Source organism: Archocentrus centrarchus, chromosome 12, assembly GCF_007364275.1.
Source record: "Archocentrus centrarchus isolate MPI-CPG fArcCen1 chromosome 12, fArcCen1, whole genome shotgun sequence".
Lineage (NCBI taxonomy): Eukaryota > Metazoa > Chordata > Actinopteri > Cichliformes > Cichlidae > Archocentrus > Archocentrus centrarchus.
The window spans coordinates 25,965,096-25,984,318 of NC_044357.1; the positions used below are offsets into that span (position 1 = coordinate 25,965,096).

Genomic DNA, 19,223 nt, shown 5'->3' on the forward strand with positions numbered 1-19,223 from the left:
CATCCCCTACTCAGCGTTGGTTGGCTCAATCCTTTTGCACTGGCTGAGGTGGATCCACGTGGATCTCTCTGCTATTTTGACTGCAGTTGGCGTGGTCAGTGGTACTTTGTAGGGTCCGTCCCACTGGGGTTCCAGCACTTCTTCTTGATCACTCTGACCAGGACCCAGTCTCCCACCGCCACCGGATGTTCCTGTGGAGAAGCAGAAGAGCCTTCCGGCAGTTTATTTGTATCAACAACATTTTTGCTTTGGAACAACTTTCTCATCCAATCACTCAAGTCTGTCTCTTCCTCTGCTTGTTGTTCATCTGTGTACACCGGGAGTCTAAAAGGTCAGCCAAACAATGCCTCATAGGGGGTTATCCCGGTGTTGTTGGGGGTCACATGCATGTATGTTTTTACTAAATCTATGCATTCTACCCAGGGCCTTCCCGTTTCTGCCATACATTTCCTTAGTCTGTTTTTTACTGTGCCATTCGTTCTTTCAACGAGTCCTGCGCTCCTGCGGATGATAAGAACAGTGATTTTTTTAGCTGTACTCCTAGGTTTTACGACTAAGCAATACTTATATGTAGCACTTGTGTCACAATCAGACAGATGTATGAGCTACTGGACCAGTTCTAGGTTTGCTGGAGCAGTGGAGCAAAGCACAGTGAAGAGACCAGAACCAGGGACCCTTAAATGGAAAGCCGGCACTTTTAATAAAACAAAAAGCATTAAACAGAAACACTCACAATTAATGTCAAATAGATCGCACTTAACTTCTTGAATACCAATTGAGTATGAGTAGAACCCACTTTAACACAACAACAGCATGAAATATAACAGTATTCAATACAATAACTTGGATTCAGTTCAACAGTTTCAGATTAATTCAGTTCAGTTCAATAGTTCGATTCAGATCAGAAAAGGGGAAATCCGGAATCCTGCTGCCATAAAGCAGCAAGCAGAAGCACACAAAATTGTCTCACTATATGAGCAATATCAAACCGTATTCTGTCGATCCGGTTGCTGTCAGTCTTTAAGCTCGAGTCTCATGGGTCAGGCTCGCCATCCAATATCCTGTGTGTGTGTGGGGGTCGTCTGCAGCCACCGCACGAAGAAAAGGGAGAGAGAGATCCAGGCCTCGTCTGACACCCAGAAAGCTCTTCCCGACAACTGAAGCACACACTAAAAACCTGGCCTGCATAACAGGCCATGCAGAAAACTTAATTTACTATATAGGAATCATTACAAGAACAGAATACACTCTTTCTGCCTCCTTGTGAGAAGAGAAAGGAAAGGAAAATGGCGGCAGCTTTTTTCCTCTCGCGGCTAACATCGTTTGCAATGAAACGCACACTTAAATCTTAACATAAGCTATACACATATTCACGTTTGGTTATGCACATTAACTCAAAACACAACGTTATCATTAAAGCGATCAGTTTTCCACTTTTACCGATTAACTTCGGGGTCTCGTTTACTCCATTTGCTCGTCTAAAACACACTTTTCTCAAATACAAAAGAAACATCATGAAACTCACCAAAACTTCTCTGGTTATTGTTCTTAGGCTCTCAATAGTCACTGATTTCCCTTTGGATCAGAAAACCTCCGTATTTCCAGGGAAAATGTTCTCGATCCACACAGCTACATCACCTCTCTGGTATCGCTAACTGTTTTTTCCTCCAACACTACGCTCACAGGAAGAGGGGGGAAGGGCACGTTAAAGGGGCATACCCACAACTCACTTTTTGTTTGGTGAGCTTAATACTAATGTTTCAACCTTCTTTTACAAGTTATCTGCAACATAAATTATATAATTAAAACTTAATATTTAATGTAATTTAGTGTGACAATTTTCTATTGCATTACTGCAATATTTGTAACCTGGGTTACATATAGGTCTTACTCACTATCCCCCCCTGTTGATACATGTGTTAAAGCATGTATCAATATGGCTGCTGTTTTGAATAGTGACCTAGGAAGTTGTTCCACTTCAATTTTGCTTGCTGCTGCATCTCATGGAGCACTTCAGGTCACAAGCGTTCCACAATTGTCGTGTAATTGCTGAGGTGCCATATTTACCACTTGCGGCCAGCTTTGCTGCTTTGTCAGCGTAGCTGTTTCCCAATACTATCAAGTCTGTGCCTGTTTTGTGTGCCGCGCATTTACAAATGGCCAGGGCTGATGGTAGTTTTATGGCTGCTAATAGGTTTTTTAACAGTTCAGCATGTTTTACTGGCTTCCCTGTAGAGGTCAGCATTCCCCTTCTCGCCCATTGCGCTGCAAACAAATGTACGGCAGAAACGGCATACTGGCTGTCGGTGTAAATCGTGACTGCTTTACCTGCATGATGCTTGCATGCTTCGGTTAATGCGATTAACTCGGCTGCTTGAGCAGAGAGGTGTGAGGGCAGTTTCTCCGCTTTGATTATGGTGGTATTGGTGACTATAGCGTAGCCCGTTTCTGTTTTGCTTTATCATTTTTCCCGCTTGAGCCGTCCACAAACACAACGTGGCCTTTCTCCAGTGGTTCATCTTGCAAGTCTAAGCTGGGCTTGCTGTTTTGTTCCGTCAGCACTTTGCAGTCATGAGGGTCGCCGTCATGTGGCGTTGGTAGCAGAGTGGCTGGGTTTAGAGTGATGCAGCGCTCTATAGTTATGTGTGGTTGCGATAACAGGAGCGCTATGCAGCTCCGGTGTCTGGCTGGAGATAAGAATGTCATTTTACTCTGTAAGAGCAGCACCTCAAGTGTAAGTGAGTGGAAAAGCACCAGTTCTCTGGAGGCCTACATAGCGAGTGCTGCTGCACATACTGCTTGCACGCAAAGGGATCCATGCTCTGCAATAATTACACAGGCCTAAAAAGGCCATCATTTGCTTCTTCGTTTGTGGTTCAGGTGGTTGTGCTAGTGCTGTGTGTGTGTTAGATGCCAGTAATGAGTGAGTGGTGTGTGTGTGTGTGGGTGTTATCTGACTTCCCTTCTCTGCTGATCAGGCAACTTGCCCTCATCTGACTTGTCCGAAGTCCTCCTCTCCGATCAGTGTGACACAGTCTGGTTAGTCCACGTTCCATTCACCAGTTGTGGACATTCAGTTCACCAATGACCCGTCAGGCTGCAGTTGTAACATCTGTCATCTCGATGCACCGACGATCATTCTGGTCCGGACGATGTCTGATCGGAGGGCAGGAGTCCAGATCTGGGTCAGAGATTTTCAGCGCTTATAAATTTGCCTGAAAAAAGGGCATAGAGAGATGAGGTATCACAAGTAACAACAAATGGAGGGGGCCCCAAAACCGCCACTCCATTAATTAGGGCATCAGCTGTTCTGCCGCTCAAAACTCCACTGAGATCGCGCTCTACGCAGAGTTCTTTAACTATTAATTTTCTACTCCTGCGTTCCCATCTCCATTTTTTCCCAGTGGGACGTCTCTCACAGGTAAGAAAACAGAAAAAAGGACACGTTCAACGAGGCCTAATCACCTTAGGTTAAAGCCACCCATTCGCTGATGGGTGTTACCCTTTTAAGCAGACTCCCAATGTCTATTCGTCATTGACAGTGAGAGATGCAATTTTTGATTTAGCTTTTAAATCAAACTTTTTCCCATTTTAAATTATTTGGAATCTTTCTCACTCGATATGTGTTATGGCCGTGCCTCTAAGGCAGGGTCCTTGAATCCAGGCAGCTGTCCAGCAAAGGGTGAAAATTCGAGTTCCTCCGTAATTTGGAAATGCAGGAGGACTGAAGCATTTTTTTTCTTCAGCTGGCCAGAGACTCGTCACTTCTTTGTGGAAGAACTTACTGGATCCTACCAACAATCACCAAAATTGTTATGGAAATTTATCAAATGAGAGAGACAAGATTCCTGTCGCCCATTGTTTTATGTCAATTTTGTGTGGGGTTAAGCCTTTAACGGACTCTTGCATTTCAGTCTCAGTCCGAGGTCGGTAAACCAAAATAGCGGGAGGTTGAGGGGCGCTTGCTGTCCCTGTGTTTGGGTTCGGGACTTGGAGCATGGGGAAGATTTGTGCCACTGGTTCCAGTGCGGGTGGGGCCCTCCACAATTGAAACAATCCCTTTCATGCCCGTACTCTGATAAAACGGGATAACCTGCTGGCTTAGGTGTGGCATGCACATCTATGTGCGCCAGTGTTTTAAGTTCCCCATTTCTGGTGCAGCTCGCAATGGGAGAAAAAGCTGCGGGAGAAACAGCTGTTAAGCCTTCCCTTGCTTGGGTCTCATGTTGTTTTGTCCCACTAGCTCCTGCCCCCTCTAAACATGGCGCGGCTTGTTTTGCCCCGTTAGCTCCTCCCCCCTCTAAACATGGCGCGGCTTGTTTTGCCCCGTTAGCTCCTCCCCCCTCTAAACATGGCGCGGCTTGTTTTACGCCGTTAGCTCCTGGCGGCTTTCACGCTCTCAGTCACTCACTTTCACACACACATACGCGTATTTATGGCGCCTATTTTAAATCGTTGTTTACGGTGAGAACACCAAAATTCCAAATTAAGGCCAAATTAAAATTCCTCCGTTGGGCGGGAGTTACCAATTTACTTTCTCCTTTCGGCGAGAACACCTACGGTACCGTTTTATACTTTATTTGCTTTTCCCTGAAAAGCTAACTTTCCCTGAAAGTTACTTCGGCCGGTGCCCCTCCTGAACCCTGTTCTGAGGGCGCTTTTCCCTGAAAAGCGAACTTTCCCTGAAAGTTACAACGGCCGGTTACCTCACGAACCCGGTTCGGAGGACGTATACTACAGTTTTCCCTGAAAAGCCAACTTTCCCTGAAAGTTATCCTGGCAATCGGACCCGGTCCGACTCAGTAGTGTACGATTTGTTTGTGCTTTTCCCTGAAAAGCTCCGGCCGGTTACCTCACGAACCAGGTTCGGAGGACGTAGACTACAGTTTTCCCTGAAAAGCCAACTTTCCCTTAAAGTTATAATGGCAATCGGACCCGGTCCGACTCAGTAGTCCACGTTTTGTCCTACCTGGTTTCTGTCGTCTTCACTTGGTGGATCGGGTCTCGAGGAAAGCGTTCCCAGCGACCGCGGAGAAACCTATGAAGCCGGGCCTGGCGACAAACGTCATGCCCCAGGTCTTTTGTGCAGCGCCTCTATTGCAGCTGGCTGTCCGGACAGTCTGCCGGCGTCGCTCCGTAGTCGTTGGGAAAACCTCCTCACTGCCCGCCCGGCTCTCGAAGGACCAAAAAATGTTAGGTTCGGACCACCGTTAAACACAAAGACACAGAAAGACACAGAAACCCGTAGTTGGTCTTTTTACCTGCAGGGAGATTCTCAGTCAGCTCACACTCACGTGCCTCTGAAAGAGAGTCTGACTTCTTTCTTCCTGCCGGTGCTTTTATTTTAGCATCACGTAAGTGTGTGGGGGTGTGTGTATGTGTGTGTGACGTCAGGAAACAGGCGCTACCTGCTTTCCTCACCTGGAGGGTCCGGGTGTGCGTGAGCATGTTTTGTGCTTACAATCTGATGGTCATGTGCATGTTTATGATGAACACATTGTGATACATAGAAAAACAGTTAAACGTTTATCTATTCTAACACATATTATACACACATATATAAATAAGAAGAATAAAAATTCTTCTTATTTATATATGTCTACGATGCTTTTTACATGTGTTTGTACATACATGGACATTTTGATGTCTCACAGTTGGGGTATGACAGACACTGTAAAGCTCTAATGTATCATTAGTATATCAGAGGAAATGGATATTTATGTGTAGAGATAAACTGTTGTGTTTGGTTTTTGATTCTGTTATGTACCGCTGTGGCAGACAGGTTGAGGACCCCAATGCAGGACTCCAGAGACAGACTTAAACACAGAAATCTCAGTTTTATATCTGGAAAACACTGAGAGAACAGAACTGGACGGGAAGAGCAGCATGAACTAGAAAATTTACCCACAGACAGAAAAGCACAAAGCAGGGGAACACAATGATGCCCATGGTGTTGCAACAGAAAAAAGGGAAATGCAGACAATATATACACAGGGAATGATGAGGGACAGCAGGAGAGAACAGGTGGACACAATCACGCTAATGAAAACACAGGAAGCAAAACTCAACATGACACACAAGGAACAATGAGAGCAAAAGAAACAGGAATACTACCAGCTATAACTAAGACCAGGAGTCAGAACATAATGAACTGAACTCAAAGCCCACAGAGAACTCAGAATCAGTGATAATAAAATGTAACCAAAACACAAAACACTGGGCAAAGCCCAGGACCACGACAGAATCATACCAAGATGATTTTTTCTCTTCTCTGCAGATACACTTTAAATATGTGTGTAATGTTCAGTCTCAGAGAAATATGTTGTCCAACATGCACATTTACATGTGGATGTTTGTTGTGGTTCAAAGTCTTCATCCTTGTGACCTTATGGGACGGCTGCTACGAGGAGTTAAGACGGCTCGTTACAGTTTTACTGTGTGATGAAGAGCAGCAGAGCTGAAAATGCTTTTTATGGAATAAATCAGAGGAAATATGAACCTCACAGTGTGACAGCCACCATTTGTTCATGGAATTGTTTGAATATGGTAATTAAATATAGAATTAATTAATACGGACAATGCAGTTTAACAGAGTTCTGATATGTCTGTGTAGATTCTCAGTTATCCAGGTCATAGTAGTCTCTGGAGCTTGAAAAAGGCGACTGGACTTCTTTTTGTTTCTTGAAGACGTTTCACCTCTCATCCGAAAGGCTTCTTCAGTTCTCAACCAAATGGTGGAGAGACCCAGGTATTTAAACCCCTGTGGGCGTAGTCCCCTGGAGGTGGTTATGACCCTCTATTGATCATGTGCTTGAACACATGTGCCCAGGTGTGAAGGGGGCGTGGGTCATATTTAATCAGTGGTTTCAGTTGAAACCAACTTAGGACTCCGCTCCATTGTTTCCTGTGGCCTATTGAGGTCACTGGAACAAAGGTGTGAATGGGGGTTGAGACGTCTGGGAAGGGAGCTCAGGACAGCACTGTAAGCGGGGGAAAGTTGGTGACGTAATCCACCTCCTCTGTTCAATGATGGTTGTTCACAGTGGACATAGATGGCTTCTTTCACTCCTCTTTCAAACCATCTGTTTTCCCTGTCCAAAATGTGGACATTGGCATCCTCAAAAGAGTGCCCTTTTTCCTTCAGATGCAGATGTACTGCTGAATCTTGTCCTGTCGAAGTGGCTCTTCTATGTTGTGCCATTCGTTTGTGAAGAGGCTGTTTGGTTTCACCAATGTAGAGGTCCAAGCACTCTTCACTGCACTGAACAGCATACACTACATCGCTGATCTTGTGTTTGGCGGGTTTGTCCTTGGGATGAACCAGTTTTTGTCTTAGGGTGTGACTTGGTTTGAAGTATACTGAGATGTCATGCTTGGAGAGAGTTCTGATAGAAGCCATGAAACTAATGTGCTGCATCTTCAGCCCTTCTTCCAAGATACACTTTTACATCCACAGGAAAGTTCTTCTCTAATTTAGGCTGAAGATGTCGGCCTCCACAGATGAACACCAAAGGGTAGCAGCAAATTTAGAAATGCTGCCTCGTCAGGAAACAACCCCCCTGCTTCATATTGTTCTTTATAAATCAGGATAATAGTCAGTCTGTGAGGACCAATTAATGCTCTGCATTTAAACCCACCCACACAAACATAAGCTGCTGTCTTGAGAATGATTGGCTACCTTAGAGCTGTTTCTCACTCTCCCATCCTCTGTGTTACTAAATTACAAGTACCCTCCCTGCTGTTTCTACCAGCCCACCCAGACACAGCAGGATCATACCATCCTCACCAATGATAGTCTTCATGATTCAATCAGAGCGTTTTCATTTGCTGTCTTCTTCTTCTTGTGTGTCTGCTGTCTCTGATCTCTGCTGGATCTTCTCTGATCTCTCCAGACTCTGTCAGGCTGCTGAATGGTTCCAGTCTGTGTTCAGGCAGACTGGAGGTGAAGTCTGACCAGAGCTGGGCCTCAGTGTGTGAAGCTGACTTTGACCAGCAGGATGCAGAGGTGGTCTGTAGGGAGCTTGGCTGTGGGCCTCCTGCAGTCCCCCAGGGGGCGCTCTATGGCGAAGGTGAGGCTCCAGTGTGGAGCAAAGAGTTCCAGTGTGAAGGCCATGAGTCTGCTCTCCTGGACTGTAGAAGCTCAGGCTCAGCTAGAACCAGCTGCTCACCTGGCAAAGCTGTTGGACTCACCTGCTCAGGTAGAAGAGGAGCTGCAGCTTTGATTTGGTTCAGACTCCCTTTGTTCTGTTACTGATGACTCTCTGCTTTCTGCTCAGAGCCTTATGATATCAGGTTGGTGGGAGGAGCCAGTCGCTGTGGAGGTACAGTGGAGCTGAAACATCTGGGAGAGTGGTTCCCACTGGATGGCTTTGAATGGACCGTGAAAGAAGCAGCTGTTATCTGTCAACGTCTGGACTGTGGCTCTGTTCTCTCTGTAAAAAAGACAGAGGACTCCTATTCCAAACAGTCATGGTTGGGTCCTTGGCACTGTGTTCAGTCTCTGTCTGATCTGAGGGACTGTGTGATACCAGGATTCACTTCCAGGGTCTACCATTTCACCTGTTCAGGTAAGCACATCAGTGGCATCTATGAGGTGATCAAAGACTGATTAAATTCAATTCAATTCAATTTTATTTATATAGCACCAAATCACAACAAACAGTCGCCTCAAGGCGCTTTGTATTGTGGGTAAAGACCCTACAATAATACAGAGAAAACCCAACAGTCAAAACGACCCCCTATGAGCAGCACATTTTGAGAGAAGCCAATTGAATCTAACAATAGATTAAATGCAGTGTTGAGGCTGTCATTTTCAGCATCTACATGGATGTTAAAATCACCCACTATAATTATTTTATCTGAACTGAGCACTAAATCAGATAAAAAGTCTGAGAAATCAGACAGAAACTCTGAGTAAGGACCAGGTGGACGATAGATAATAACAAATAAAACAGGTTTTTGATTTTCCCAATTAGGATGGACAAGACTAAGAGTCAGGCTTTCAAAAGAATGAAAACTTTGTCTGGGTCTTTGATTAATTAATAAGCTGGAATTGAAGATTGCAGCTAATCCTCCTCCTCGACCTGTGCTTCGAGCATTCTGACAGTTACTGTGACTCGGGGGTGTTGATTCATTTAAACTAACATATTCATCCTGCTGTAACCAGGTTTCTGTAAGGCAGAATAAATCAATACGTTGATCAATTATTAAATCATTTACTAATAGGGACTTGGAAGAGAGAGACCTAATGTTTTTTTTTTTTTTTTTTTCACAAATATTTTATTGGAATTTTCTTCTATTATAATGACAAACAAAACAAGAAATAAAAACAAAATTATAACAAAATTAAAAACAAAAACAAACAAAAGGAGCTCACATTGTTAACAAAATTATATAATTAAGATTGCATGTCACTTTGTTTAACAAAATTTAGAAAAGGTAACCAGATGTCTTTGAAGTCTTCAAGTGTCCCTTTGGCTATGTAAGTCAGTTTTTCCAGTGCCAGGTTATTACACATTAGTTTAATCCATTGATTTGACTTAGGTCTTTCTGAGTCCTTCCAGTTTAGAGCAATCACATGTTTAGCCTGTAAAAGGCAAAAACTAACAAGCTTCCTTCTCTTTGTTTGTCCTTTAAAACCTTCAGGAAAAATGTGTAATAAACAAAGTTTACAGTCCATTGGCACAACCTGTTCAGTTAAACGAAAAATAAACATAGTGACTTCCTTCCAAAAGGTTTGAAGAATTGTACATTGCCACATACAGTGAAAAAGAGTACCCTTATCTGCATTACATTTAATACAAACATCAGAATTATTTGAGTTGAAATGGTGAAGTTTTACAGGAGTGATATAAGTTCTAAATAACCATTTATATTGTAGTATTCTGAACCTTGTGTTAATAGTTTGTGTTTGTGCCAGTAGACATGAGTTGTTCCATTCATCCTCAGAGATTTCTGTTTGCATATCCATTTTCCATGCTTGTAGATATGAGAGGCTATTGTCTTTTAAGGCTAACAGTAAGATATTGTAAAATTTGGAAAGTAGGCCTCTACTGCGGTGATGGTGAACAGCTAAGTACTCTATGGCAGAAAGTGGAGGTTCAGCTGTAGATTTCAGTGAGGCAGTTATAAAGCTTCTGATCTGTAGGTATTTAAAAAAATGATTTTTAGGCAGATTGTATTTGTTAACCAATTGTTCAAAGGACATTAAAACTCCTTCACTATAAAGGTCTCCTATTGTATTCAAGCCTTTATTCAGCCACATTTTGAACCCCCTGTCTGCTCTTCCTGGTTTAAAACTGTTATTTCCCCAAATAGGTGACAGACGGGAGATCTTGGATACTTCGCTTAAGACTGTATGTGAATGGTGCCAAACTGATATTGTGTTTTTGAGCAGAGGATTTTTTGTGCTTTTTAATAGCTGTTTAAGTTCAGCCGAGTAAAGGTAAGATGACAGCGGTAACATTAATGATTTACTCTCAATCTGCATCCAAGATGGTGTGATACAGGTGGAGAAATAGCAAGTAGCAGCACAAAGTTGAGCCGCCCAGTAGTACAACTTGACGTTCGGCACTCTGAGCCCTCCTCGATCATAAGGCAGATAAAGAAGAGAAAGGCATAATCTTGGGCGTTTGTTGTTCCATATAAATTTGGTGAAAGCTTTATCAATGGAAGAGAATAAGGAAGCTGGAATGTGCAGAGGAATGGACTGGGAAAAGTATAGTAGCTTTGGGAGAATGGACATTTTAATAATATTAATACGGCCTATCATGGAAATTGGCATCTCATCCCATTTGTCTAAGGATTCTAATATCTTTTGCATTAGCGGATCATAATTGGTAGAAACTATTTTATTTATATCTGGAATGATCCTAATTCCGAGGTAAGTAAAGCCCTCACAGGTACATATGAACTGTGTTTGCATTGGAGGGTTATTTCTGTTCAGTAGTAATAAGGAACTTTTTTTTTGATTAACTTTATATCCTGAGAATTCTCCAAATATTTCCAGGATTTTATCAACAGCCTGCACGGACTTCCCTAGCTTAGTTAAAAACAAAACAAGATCATCTGCAAAGAGAGACAATCGGTGCTCTGTATTTCCTATTTGGATCCCAGTGATTTCAGGGGATTTGCGTATTGCCATAGCAAGCGGCTCGATGGCAAATAAGAAAAGAAGGGGGGACAATGGACAACCCTGTTGTGTTGATCTACAGAGGTTTATAGGTCTTGATAGCTGATTATTTGTTATAACTTTAGCTACTGGCTCAGTATATAATAATTGTATCCATTTTAAATATTTTTCTCCCAGGCCAAATCTCTTAAGGACATCAAAAAGGTAACTCCATTCGATCCTGTCAAAAGCTTTTTCCGCATCTAATGACAAAAAAGCATGGTCCATAGCAAATTGCTTTTCATATAATATATTTAATAATCGGCGAGTATTGTGAAAGGCTTGACGCCCAATAACGAATCCATTTTGGTCATCTGAAATTAAATTAGGAATATGCCTTTCGATCCTTCGGGCCAAAGCTTTACATAAAATTTTTGTGTCACATGACATTAAAGATATTGGTCGGTATGAACCCATTTCTGTTGGGGATTTACCTGGCTTTAATAGAAGAGAGATAGATGCCAAACGTAATGATGGAGGCAAGATGCCCTTTTCATAAGACTCGTTGTACGTATGCTTCGAGAAGGTGGGGCAACAATTTATCTGGAAATCTCTTATAAAGTTCAATTGGCAGGCCGTCTGGGCCAGGGGCTTTACCAGCATTCATATGACTAAGAGCCATTTTAAGTTCTTGAATGTTCAGTTTTTCATCCAAATTGTTCTTACCTTCCTCTGATAGGGTTGGAAATTGAAGTTGGTCTAGAAACTGTTTCTGTTTATTTGTGTTGTCTGGGTACTGTGATTTATATAGGTTTTCATAATATGTAGCAAAGGCATCATTTATACTTTTTGGATCCACTATATTCTCACCATTCAGTTCAATTGAATTAATGGCCCGATTTGTCTGTAATTTTTTAAGCCTCCAGGCTAAGAGTTTTCCTGCTTTCTCACCTTGATTGTAATATGATTGTTTTAACATAGCAGACTAGTTGCTATTTTGCTGGTAGTGAGCTCATTGTATTCTGATTTCAGTAAGAGAAGTCTCTTATATTTTCCAGTATCATTGCTATCATATAACTGGTCTTGTAGTTCTTTGATCTGTTTTCCAAGGTTTTCCAATTTATTAAAATGTAGTTTGGATTTATGCCTAGTGTAGCTCATTATTTCCCCCCTTATATAGGCCTTAAATGCTTCCCATTTTATTGATGCACTGGTTTGGTCTGTGTTGAAGTTAAAATACTCAGTTATTTTCTCTTCAAGAAATTCCTCAAATTCAGCTGACTTAAACCATTTAACCTGAAGTTGAAATGGGGTTGAGGACCTACAATAGTTGGGAAATTTTATTAATAAGATAATAGGTGCATGATCAGAGAGTAGTATAGCTTCATACCAGCATTTTTGAACAATAGATACCAGACTAGAAGAGATCAGAAAGAAATCAATTCGTGAGTATGTCTTATGGGTGTTTGAAAAGCCTGAGTACTCTGTCTTATTCGGGTGAAGTTGTCTCCAAATCTCCACTAAATTAAGATCTTTCATATATTTCCCAATAGTTTTCCTGGTTTGATTTTGGGGCATGTCAGAACTATTTGAACGGTCTACTGCAGGATTTAAAACACAGTTAAAATCTCCACCAATTATAAACTGACCGTTATAAGCTGACATAGTTAAAAAAAGATCTTGGTAAAAGGCAGGATCATCCCCATTAGGGGCATACAGACAAACTAAGTTGACCAGTGTAGAAAGTATTGTACCGCTGAGAATAATAAATCTCCCTGATGGGTCAAAATATTTGTCTTTTAATATAAATGGAATCAACTTGTGAATCAGTATTATGACCCCCCTAGCATGAGTTGTAAAACTAGAGGAGAATACTTGACCAGGCCACCTAGATCTAATTTTGTTTACATCCTTATCCACCAAATGTGTTTCTTGTAAGAAACATACTGTAGTCTTCATTTGTTTAATTCTGCCCAGCACTTGCTTAAGCTTGACCATTTTGTTCAGACCTCTAACATTCCAGCTAGATATATTCACAACAGAACTATCAGACATAAATTATGTAATTGGAAATGTAAATAAATACAGAAAGTTGGCCCTTCTTGTTCTCACATTCAAGACACACAACATCAACAAAAACAAGGTATTCAAAGTGAGCTTTACATCCCAAACTTCCACACCTTTCCAAAAACAAAGTGTGGTGATGACCCCATCTGAACATTGAACTTGGGTTATATGAAACGCTACATCCACTAAGTGGGTAACGTAAAAAACTGCATACATAACTGTGGTTATACATGTGTTGGCTGGCAAGACAAAGCTTGACCAAAATATGAAAGAGTTAACGCTAGATTTATGCCATGAATAACTAAACAGTGGCAGCCCTATTTATAGCTTTATATACAGAGATAAAATGTAATTAAGCACTTATTTTGGGATTCATACCAGCAAGTTAAAAAAAAACAAAAAACAAAAAAAAACAAAAAAAACAACTTGCTATAGTACCCTCCAAGACCGGTTCCTCTTATACCTAAAACATCTCAGTAACGCTATGTAGAAGTAAAAAAGGAAAAAGAAAAACGAGATGAGAACAAAACTGTATCTTGGAGTTGTCCCCAGCCTATGTATTTATTTCGTCAATATATTTTTCAGCCTCTTCCACAGACTTGAAGATCCAGCGCTTGTCGTTGTGTGTGATAATCAAATGGGCTGGATACAGAATGCCATACCGTATTTTAAGAGCACGAAATCGAGCTTTCACTCCATCGAAGCGCTGCTGCAGTTTGCGAGTCTCAGCCAATAAATCAGGGAAGAAGGCGACCCGTTGGTTCTCATAACGTACCTCCTTCCTTTTTCTGGCAGCCCTCAGGGTTGTTTCCCGGTCGCGAAAGCTCAGGAACTTCATTATGACCACCCTCGGGGATGTAGATTTAGAGCTGAGGGGCCCGATCCTATGAGCCCTCTCCAGGAAGTGGGCTGAGGAGAAGCCTTCACCTAGCGCCTCTCTGAGCCACGTTTCCAGAAAACCACACAGATCTGGTCCCTCTGACTTTTCAGGTAGCCCAACCAGTCTTAGGTTGGAGTACCTGCTCCTATCCTCTTGCCCCGCAACTCTGTCGCAAAGCGCCTCCACGGTTTTCTCCAGTGATTTAACTTTGCTTTGAAGGGAGTCTACATCATCTTCTGCCTGCGAAATACGGCCCTCTGCCTCTCCAACTCTTTGAGAAAGTGTTTGGCTAGCGCCGTCCTGTTAGCATTAGCCGTATCTACATTGGCCCCACTCTCTTGTGAAGTCGTTTTAACCGGTTGTTGGCCAAGTTTAGTAGTTTTCGGTGGCATAACGTTCAGTAAAAGTTTTGCGTTAAGAAAATCAGATGAGACTATGATTATTGGTCTAATTTACGGATTAATTTAAGGATTCAACAGCGAGCCATACACACATGCCCGTTCTCACCTAGACGCCATAACCGGAAGTCCCGAGAGACCTAATGTTTAATAATCCACATTTAATTGTTTTATTTTTTGGTGCAGTTGATGAAGCTGTATTATTTATTGTTTTTGAATTTTTATGCTTAAATGGCTTTTTGCTGATTTTAGCTTTGTTTTTTGGTGGTCTGGGAGCAGGCACCGACTCTATGGGGATGGGGTTTTGGGGGGATGGCAGGAGGAGAGAAGCTGCAGAGAGGCGTGTAAGACTGCAACTCTGCTTCCTGGTCTCAACCCTGGGTAGTCAGTTTTTAGGAGGGTTAATAAATTTGGCCAGATTTCTAGAAATGAGAGCTGCTCCATCCAAAGTGGGATGGATGCCGTCTCTCCTAACAAGACCAGGTTTTCCCCAGAAACTTTGCCAATTATCTATGAAGCCCACGTCATTTTTTGGACACCACTCAGACAGCCAGCGATTCAAGGAGAACATGCGGCTAAACATGTCGCTCCTGGTCTGATTGGGGAGGGGCCCAGAGAAAACTACAGAGTCCGACATCGTTTTTGCAAAGTTACACACCGAGTCAATATTAATTTTAGTGACCTCCGATTGGCGTAACCGGGTGTCATTACTGCCGACGTGAATAACGATCTTACCAAATCTACGATTAGCCTTAGCCAGCAGTTTCAAATTTCCATGAATGTCGCCTGCTCTGGCCCCTGGAAGACATTTGACTATGGTCGCCGGTGTCTCTAGCTTCACGTTTCTCAAAACAGAGTCGCCAATAACCAGAGTTTGTTCCTGGGCGGGTGTGTCGCCGAGTGGAGAAAAACGGTTAGAGACGTGAACAGGTTGGTGGTGTACCCGGGGCTTCTGCTTAGGACTACGCTTCCTCCTCACCGTCACCCAGCCGGCCTGTTTTCCCTGCTGCTCAGGATCTGCTGGGGGGGAGCTAACGGCGGCTAAGCTACCATGGTCCGCACCCGCTACAGGGGCCTGGGTAGATACAGGATTTTCCAGGGTGCGGAGCCGAGTCTCCAGTTCAGAAAGCCTGGCCTCCAGAGCTACAAACAGACTACATTTATTACAAGTACCGTTACTGCTAAAGGAGGCCGAGGAGTAACTAAACATGTGACACCCAGAGCAGGAAAGTGCAGGAGAGACAGGAGAAGAAGCCATGCTGGTAGTGAGTCGGCTAAGGGCTAAGCTACTAGCTGAGCTAAGCTAGCGAATTTCTAAAAACAAATAAAGTGAGTAATGTGAATACAGGTGATTCAGCAAAGAGTTTGCTATTTAAAGTAGGTGAAGATTACACTAAAATATGTTGTTATCCAGATAGAGCGAGTTATACAGATATAACAGCTAGCAGACAGAAAAACACTGTGCTCCGAAACAGGAACAGGAAGTGATACAATACCGCAGTGAGAGCCAACACCAAGCGACAGCGACAGCGAGTGAATGTGCTGTTACAAAGATGTATCTGCCTAAGTAAGGACGCTGTGCTGCATGAGCTCTTCTTTAACAATTCAATTCAATTCAATTCAATTCAATTCAATTCAATTCAATTCAATTCAATTCAATTCAATTTTATTTATATAGCGCCAAATCACAACAAACTGTCGCCTCAAGGCGCTTTGTATTGTGGGTAAAGACCCTACAATAATACAGAGAAAACCCAACAGTCAAAATGACCCCCTATGAGCAGCACTTGGTGACAGTGGAAAGGAAAAACTCCCTTTTAACAGGAAGAAACCTCCAGCAGAACCAGGCTCAGGGAGGGGGGGTCATCTGCCGCAACCGGTTGGGCTGAGGGGAGAGAAAGACATGCTGTGGAAGAGAGCCAGAGATTAATATCAATTAATGATTAAATGCAGAGTGGAGTATAAACAAAGTAAATAAGGTGAACCCCCCAGCAGACTAGGCCTATAGCAGCATAACTAAGGGAGGGTTCAGGGTCACCTGATCCAGCCCTAACTATAAGCTTTATCATAAAGGAAAGTTTTAAGCCTAATCTTAAAAATAGAGAGGGTGTCTGTCTCCCGAATCCAAGCTGGGAGCTGGTTCCACAGAAGAGGGGCCTGAAAGCTGAAGGCTCTGCCTCCCATTCTACTCTTAAGTATCCTAGGAACCACAAGTAAGCCAGCAGTCTGAGAGCGAAGTGCTCTATTGGGGTGATATGGTACTATGAGGTCTTTGAGATAAGATGGGGCCTGATTATTCAAGACCTTGTATGTGAGGAGAGGAATTTTAAATTCTATTCTAGATTTAACAGGGAGCCAATGAAGAGAAGCCAATATGGGAGAAATCTGCTCTCTCTTTCTAGTCCCTGTCAGTACTCTAGCTGCAGCATTTTGGATCAGCTGAAGGCTTTTCAGGGAGCTTTTAGGACAGCCTGATAATAATGAATTACAATAATCCAGCCTAGAAGTAATAAATGCATGAATGAGCTTTTCAGCATCACTCTGAGAAAGGATGTTTCTAATTTTAGAAATATTGCGCAAATGCAAAAAAGCGGTCCTACATATTTGTTTAATATGTGCATTGAAGGACATATCCTGGTCAAAAATGACTCCAAGATTTCTCACAGTGTTACTGGAGGCCAAAGTAATGCCATCCAGAGTAAGTATCTGGTTAGACACCATGTTTCTAAGATTTGTGGGGCCGAGAACAAGAATTTCAGTTTTATCTGAATTTAGAAGCAGGAAATTAGAGGTCATCCAGGCCTTAATGTCTTTAAGACATTCCTGCAGTTTAACTAATTGATGTGTGTCATCTGGCTTCATTGATAGGTAAAGCTGAGTATCATCTGCATAACAATGAAAATTGATGCAGTGCTTTCTAATAATACTGCCTAAGGGAAGCATGTATAATGTAAATAAAATTGGTCCTAGCACAGAACCCTGTGGAACTCCATAATTAACCTTAGTGTGTGAAGAAGACTCCCCATTTACATGAACAAATTGGAGTCTATGAGATAAATATGATTCAAACCACTGCAGTGCAGTTCCTTTAATACCTATAGCAAGCTCTAATCTCTGTAATAAAATGTTATGGTCAACAGTATCAAAAGCTGCACTGAGGTCCAACAGGACAAGAACAGAGATGAGTCCACTGTCAGAGGCTGTAAGAAGATCATTGGTAACCTTCACTAATGCTGTTTCTGTACTGTGATGAATTCTGAAACCTGACTGAAACTCTTCAAATAAACCGTTCCTCTGCAGATGATCAGTTAGCTGTTTTACAACTACTCTTTCAAGAATCTTTGAGAGAAAAGGAAGGTTGGAGATTGGCCTATAATTAGCTAAGACAGCTGGGTCAGTGATGGCTTTTTAAGTAGAGGTTTAATTACAGCCACCTTGAAGGTCTGTGGTACACAGCCAACTAATAAAGACTGATTGATCATTTTTAAGATTGAAGCATCAATAATTGGAAAGACTTCTTTGAACAGTCTAGTAGGAATGGGATCTAACAAACATGTTGCTGGTTTGGAGGAAGTAACTATTGAAGTTAACTCTGAAAGATCAACTGGAGCAAAAGAGTCTAAACAAATACCAGCAGTGCTGAAAGCAGCCGAACATGAAGAATAATCTTTGAGATGGTTATGAATAATTTTTTCTCTAATGTCTAAAATTTTATTTGTAAAGAAATCCATGAAGTCACTACTAGTTAACGTGAAAGGAATACTCGGCTCTACAGAGCTCTGACTCTTTGTCAGCCTGGCTACAGTGCTGAAAAGAAACCTGGGGTTGTTCTTATTTTCTTCAATTAATGATGAATAGTAAGATGTCCTAGCTTTACGGAGGGCTTTTTTATAGAGCAACAAACTCTTTTTCCAGGCTAAATGAGCATCTTCTAATTTAGTGAGACGCCATTCCCTCTCCAGCTTTCGGGTTATCTGCTTTAAGCTGTGCGTTTGTGAATTATACCACGGAGTCAGGCACTTCTGATTTGAAGCTTTCCTTTTCAGAGGAGCCACAGTATCCAAAGTTATACGCAGTGAGGATGTAAAACTATTGACGAGATAATCGACCTCACTGGGAGCAGAGTTTAGGTAGCTGCTCTGCACTGTGTTGGCACTGAAGAGCATAACAATGAAGGAATTAGATCCTTAAACTTAGTTACAGCACTTTCAGAAAGACTTCTACTGTAATAAAACTTATTCCCCACTGCTGTGTAATCCATTAAAGTAAATGTAAATGTTACTAAGAAATGATCAGACAGGAGGGGGCTTTCAGGGAATACTGTTAAGTCTTCAGTTTCTATGCCATATGTTAGGACAAGATCCAGAGTATGATCAAAGTGGTGGGTGGGCTCCTTTACATTTTGAGAGAAGCCAATTGAATCTAACAATAGATTAAATGCAGTGTTGAGGCTGTCATTCTCAGCATCTACATGGATGTTAAAATCACCCACTATAATTATTTTATCTGAACTGAGCACTAAATCAGATAAAAAGTCTGAGAAATCAGACAGAAACTCTGAGTAAGGACCAGGTGGATGATAGATAATAACAAGTAAAACAGGTTTTTGATTTTCCCATCTAGGATGGACAAGACTAAGAGTCAGGCTTTCAAAAGAATGAAAACTTTGTCTGGGTCTTTGATTAATTAATAAGCTGGAATTGAAGATTGCAGCTAATCCTCCTCCTCGACCTGTGCTTCGAGCATTCTGACAGTTACTGTGACTCGG

The 19,223-nt window shown here is 42.2% G+C and overlaps 1 protein-coding gene and 1 long non-coding RNA gene across 4 annotated transcripts in view; one reads left to right on the forward strand and one right to left on the reverse strand.

Annotated features, from left to right (window-relative positions):
- LOC115789142 (scavenger receptor cysteine-rich type 1 protein M130-like) overlaps positions 1-19,223 on the forward strand; it is a 59,531-nt gene that overhangs the window by 13,366 nt on the left and 26,942 nt on the right. For all 3 annotated transcript variants that reach the window (XM_030742383.1, XM_030742384.1, XM_030742386.1), the window contains 2 exons: positions 7,893-8,198; positions 8,277-8,567. In XM_030742383.1, the coding sequence (XP_030598243.1) occupies positions 7,893-8,198; positions 8,277-8,567 (597 nt within the window). The remainder of the gene's footprint in view (positions 1-7,892; positions 8,199-8,276; positions 8,568-19,223) is intronic.
- Positions 677-1,795, reverse strand: LOC115789143 (uncharacterized). The gene is made up of 2 exons (XR_004020676.1): positions 1,526-1,795; positions 677-1,182 (listed from the first exon to the last, which is right to left on the reverse strand). It is a non-coding gene; the product is annotated as an uncharacterized LOC115789143 (long non-coding RNA).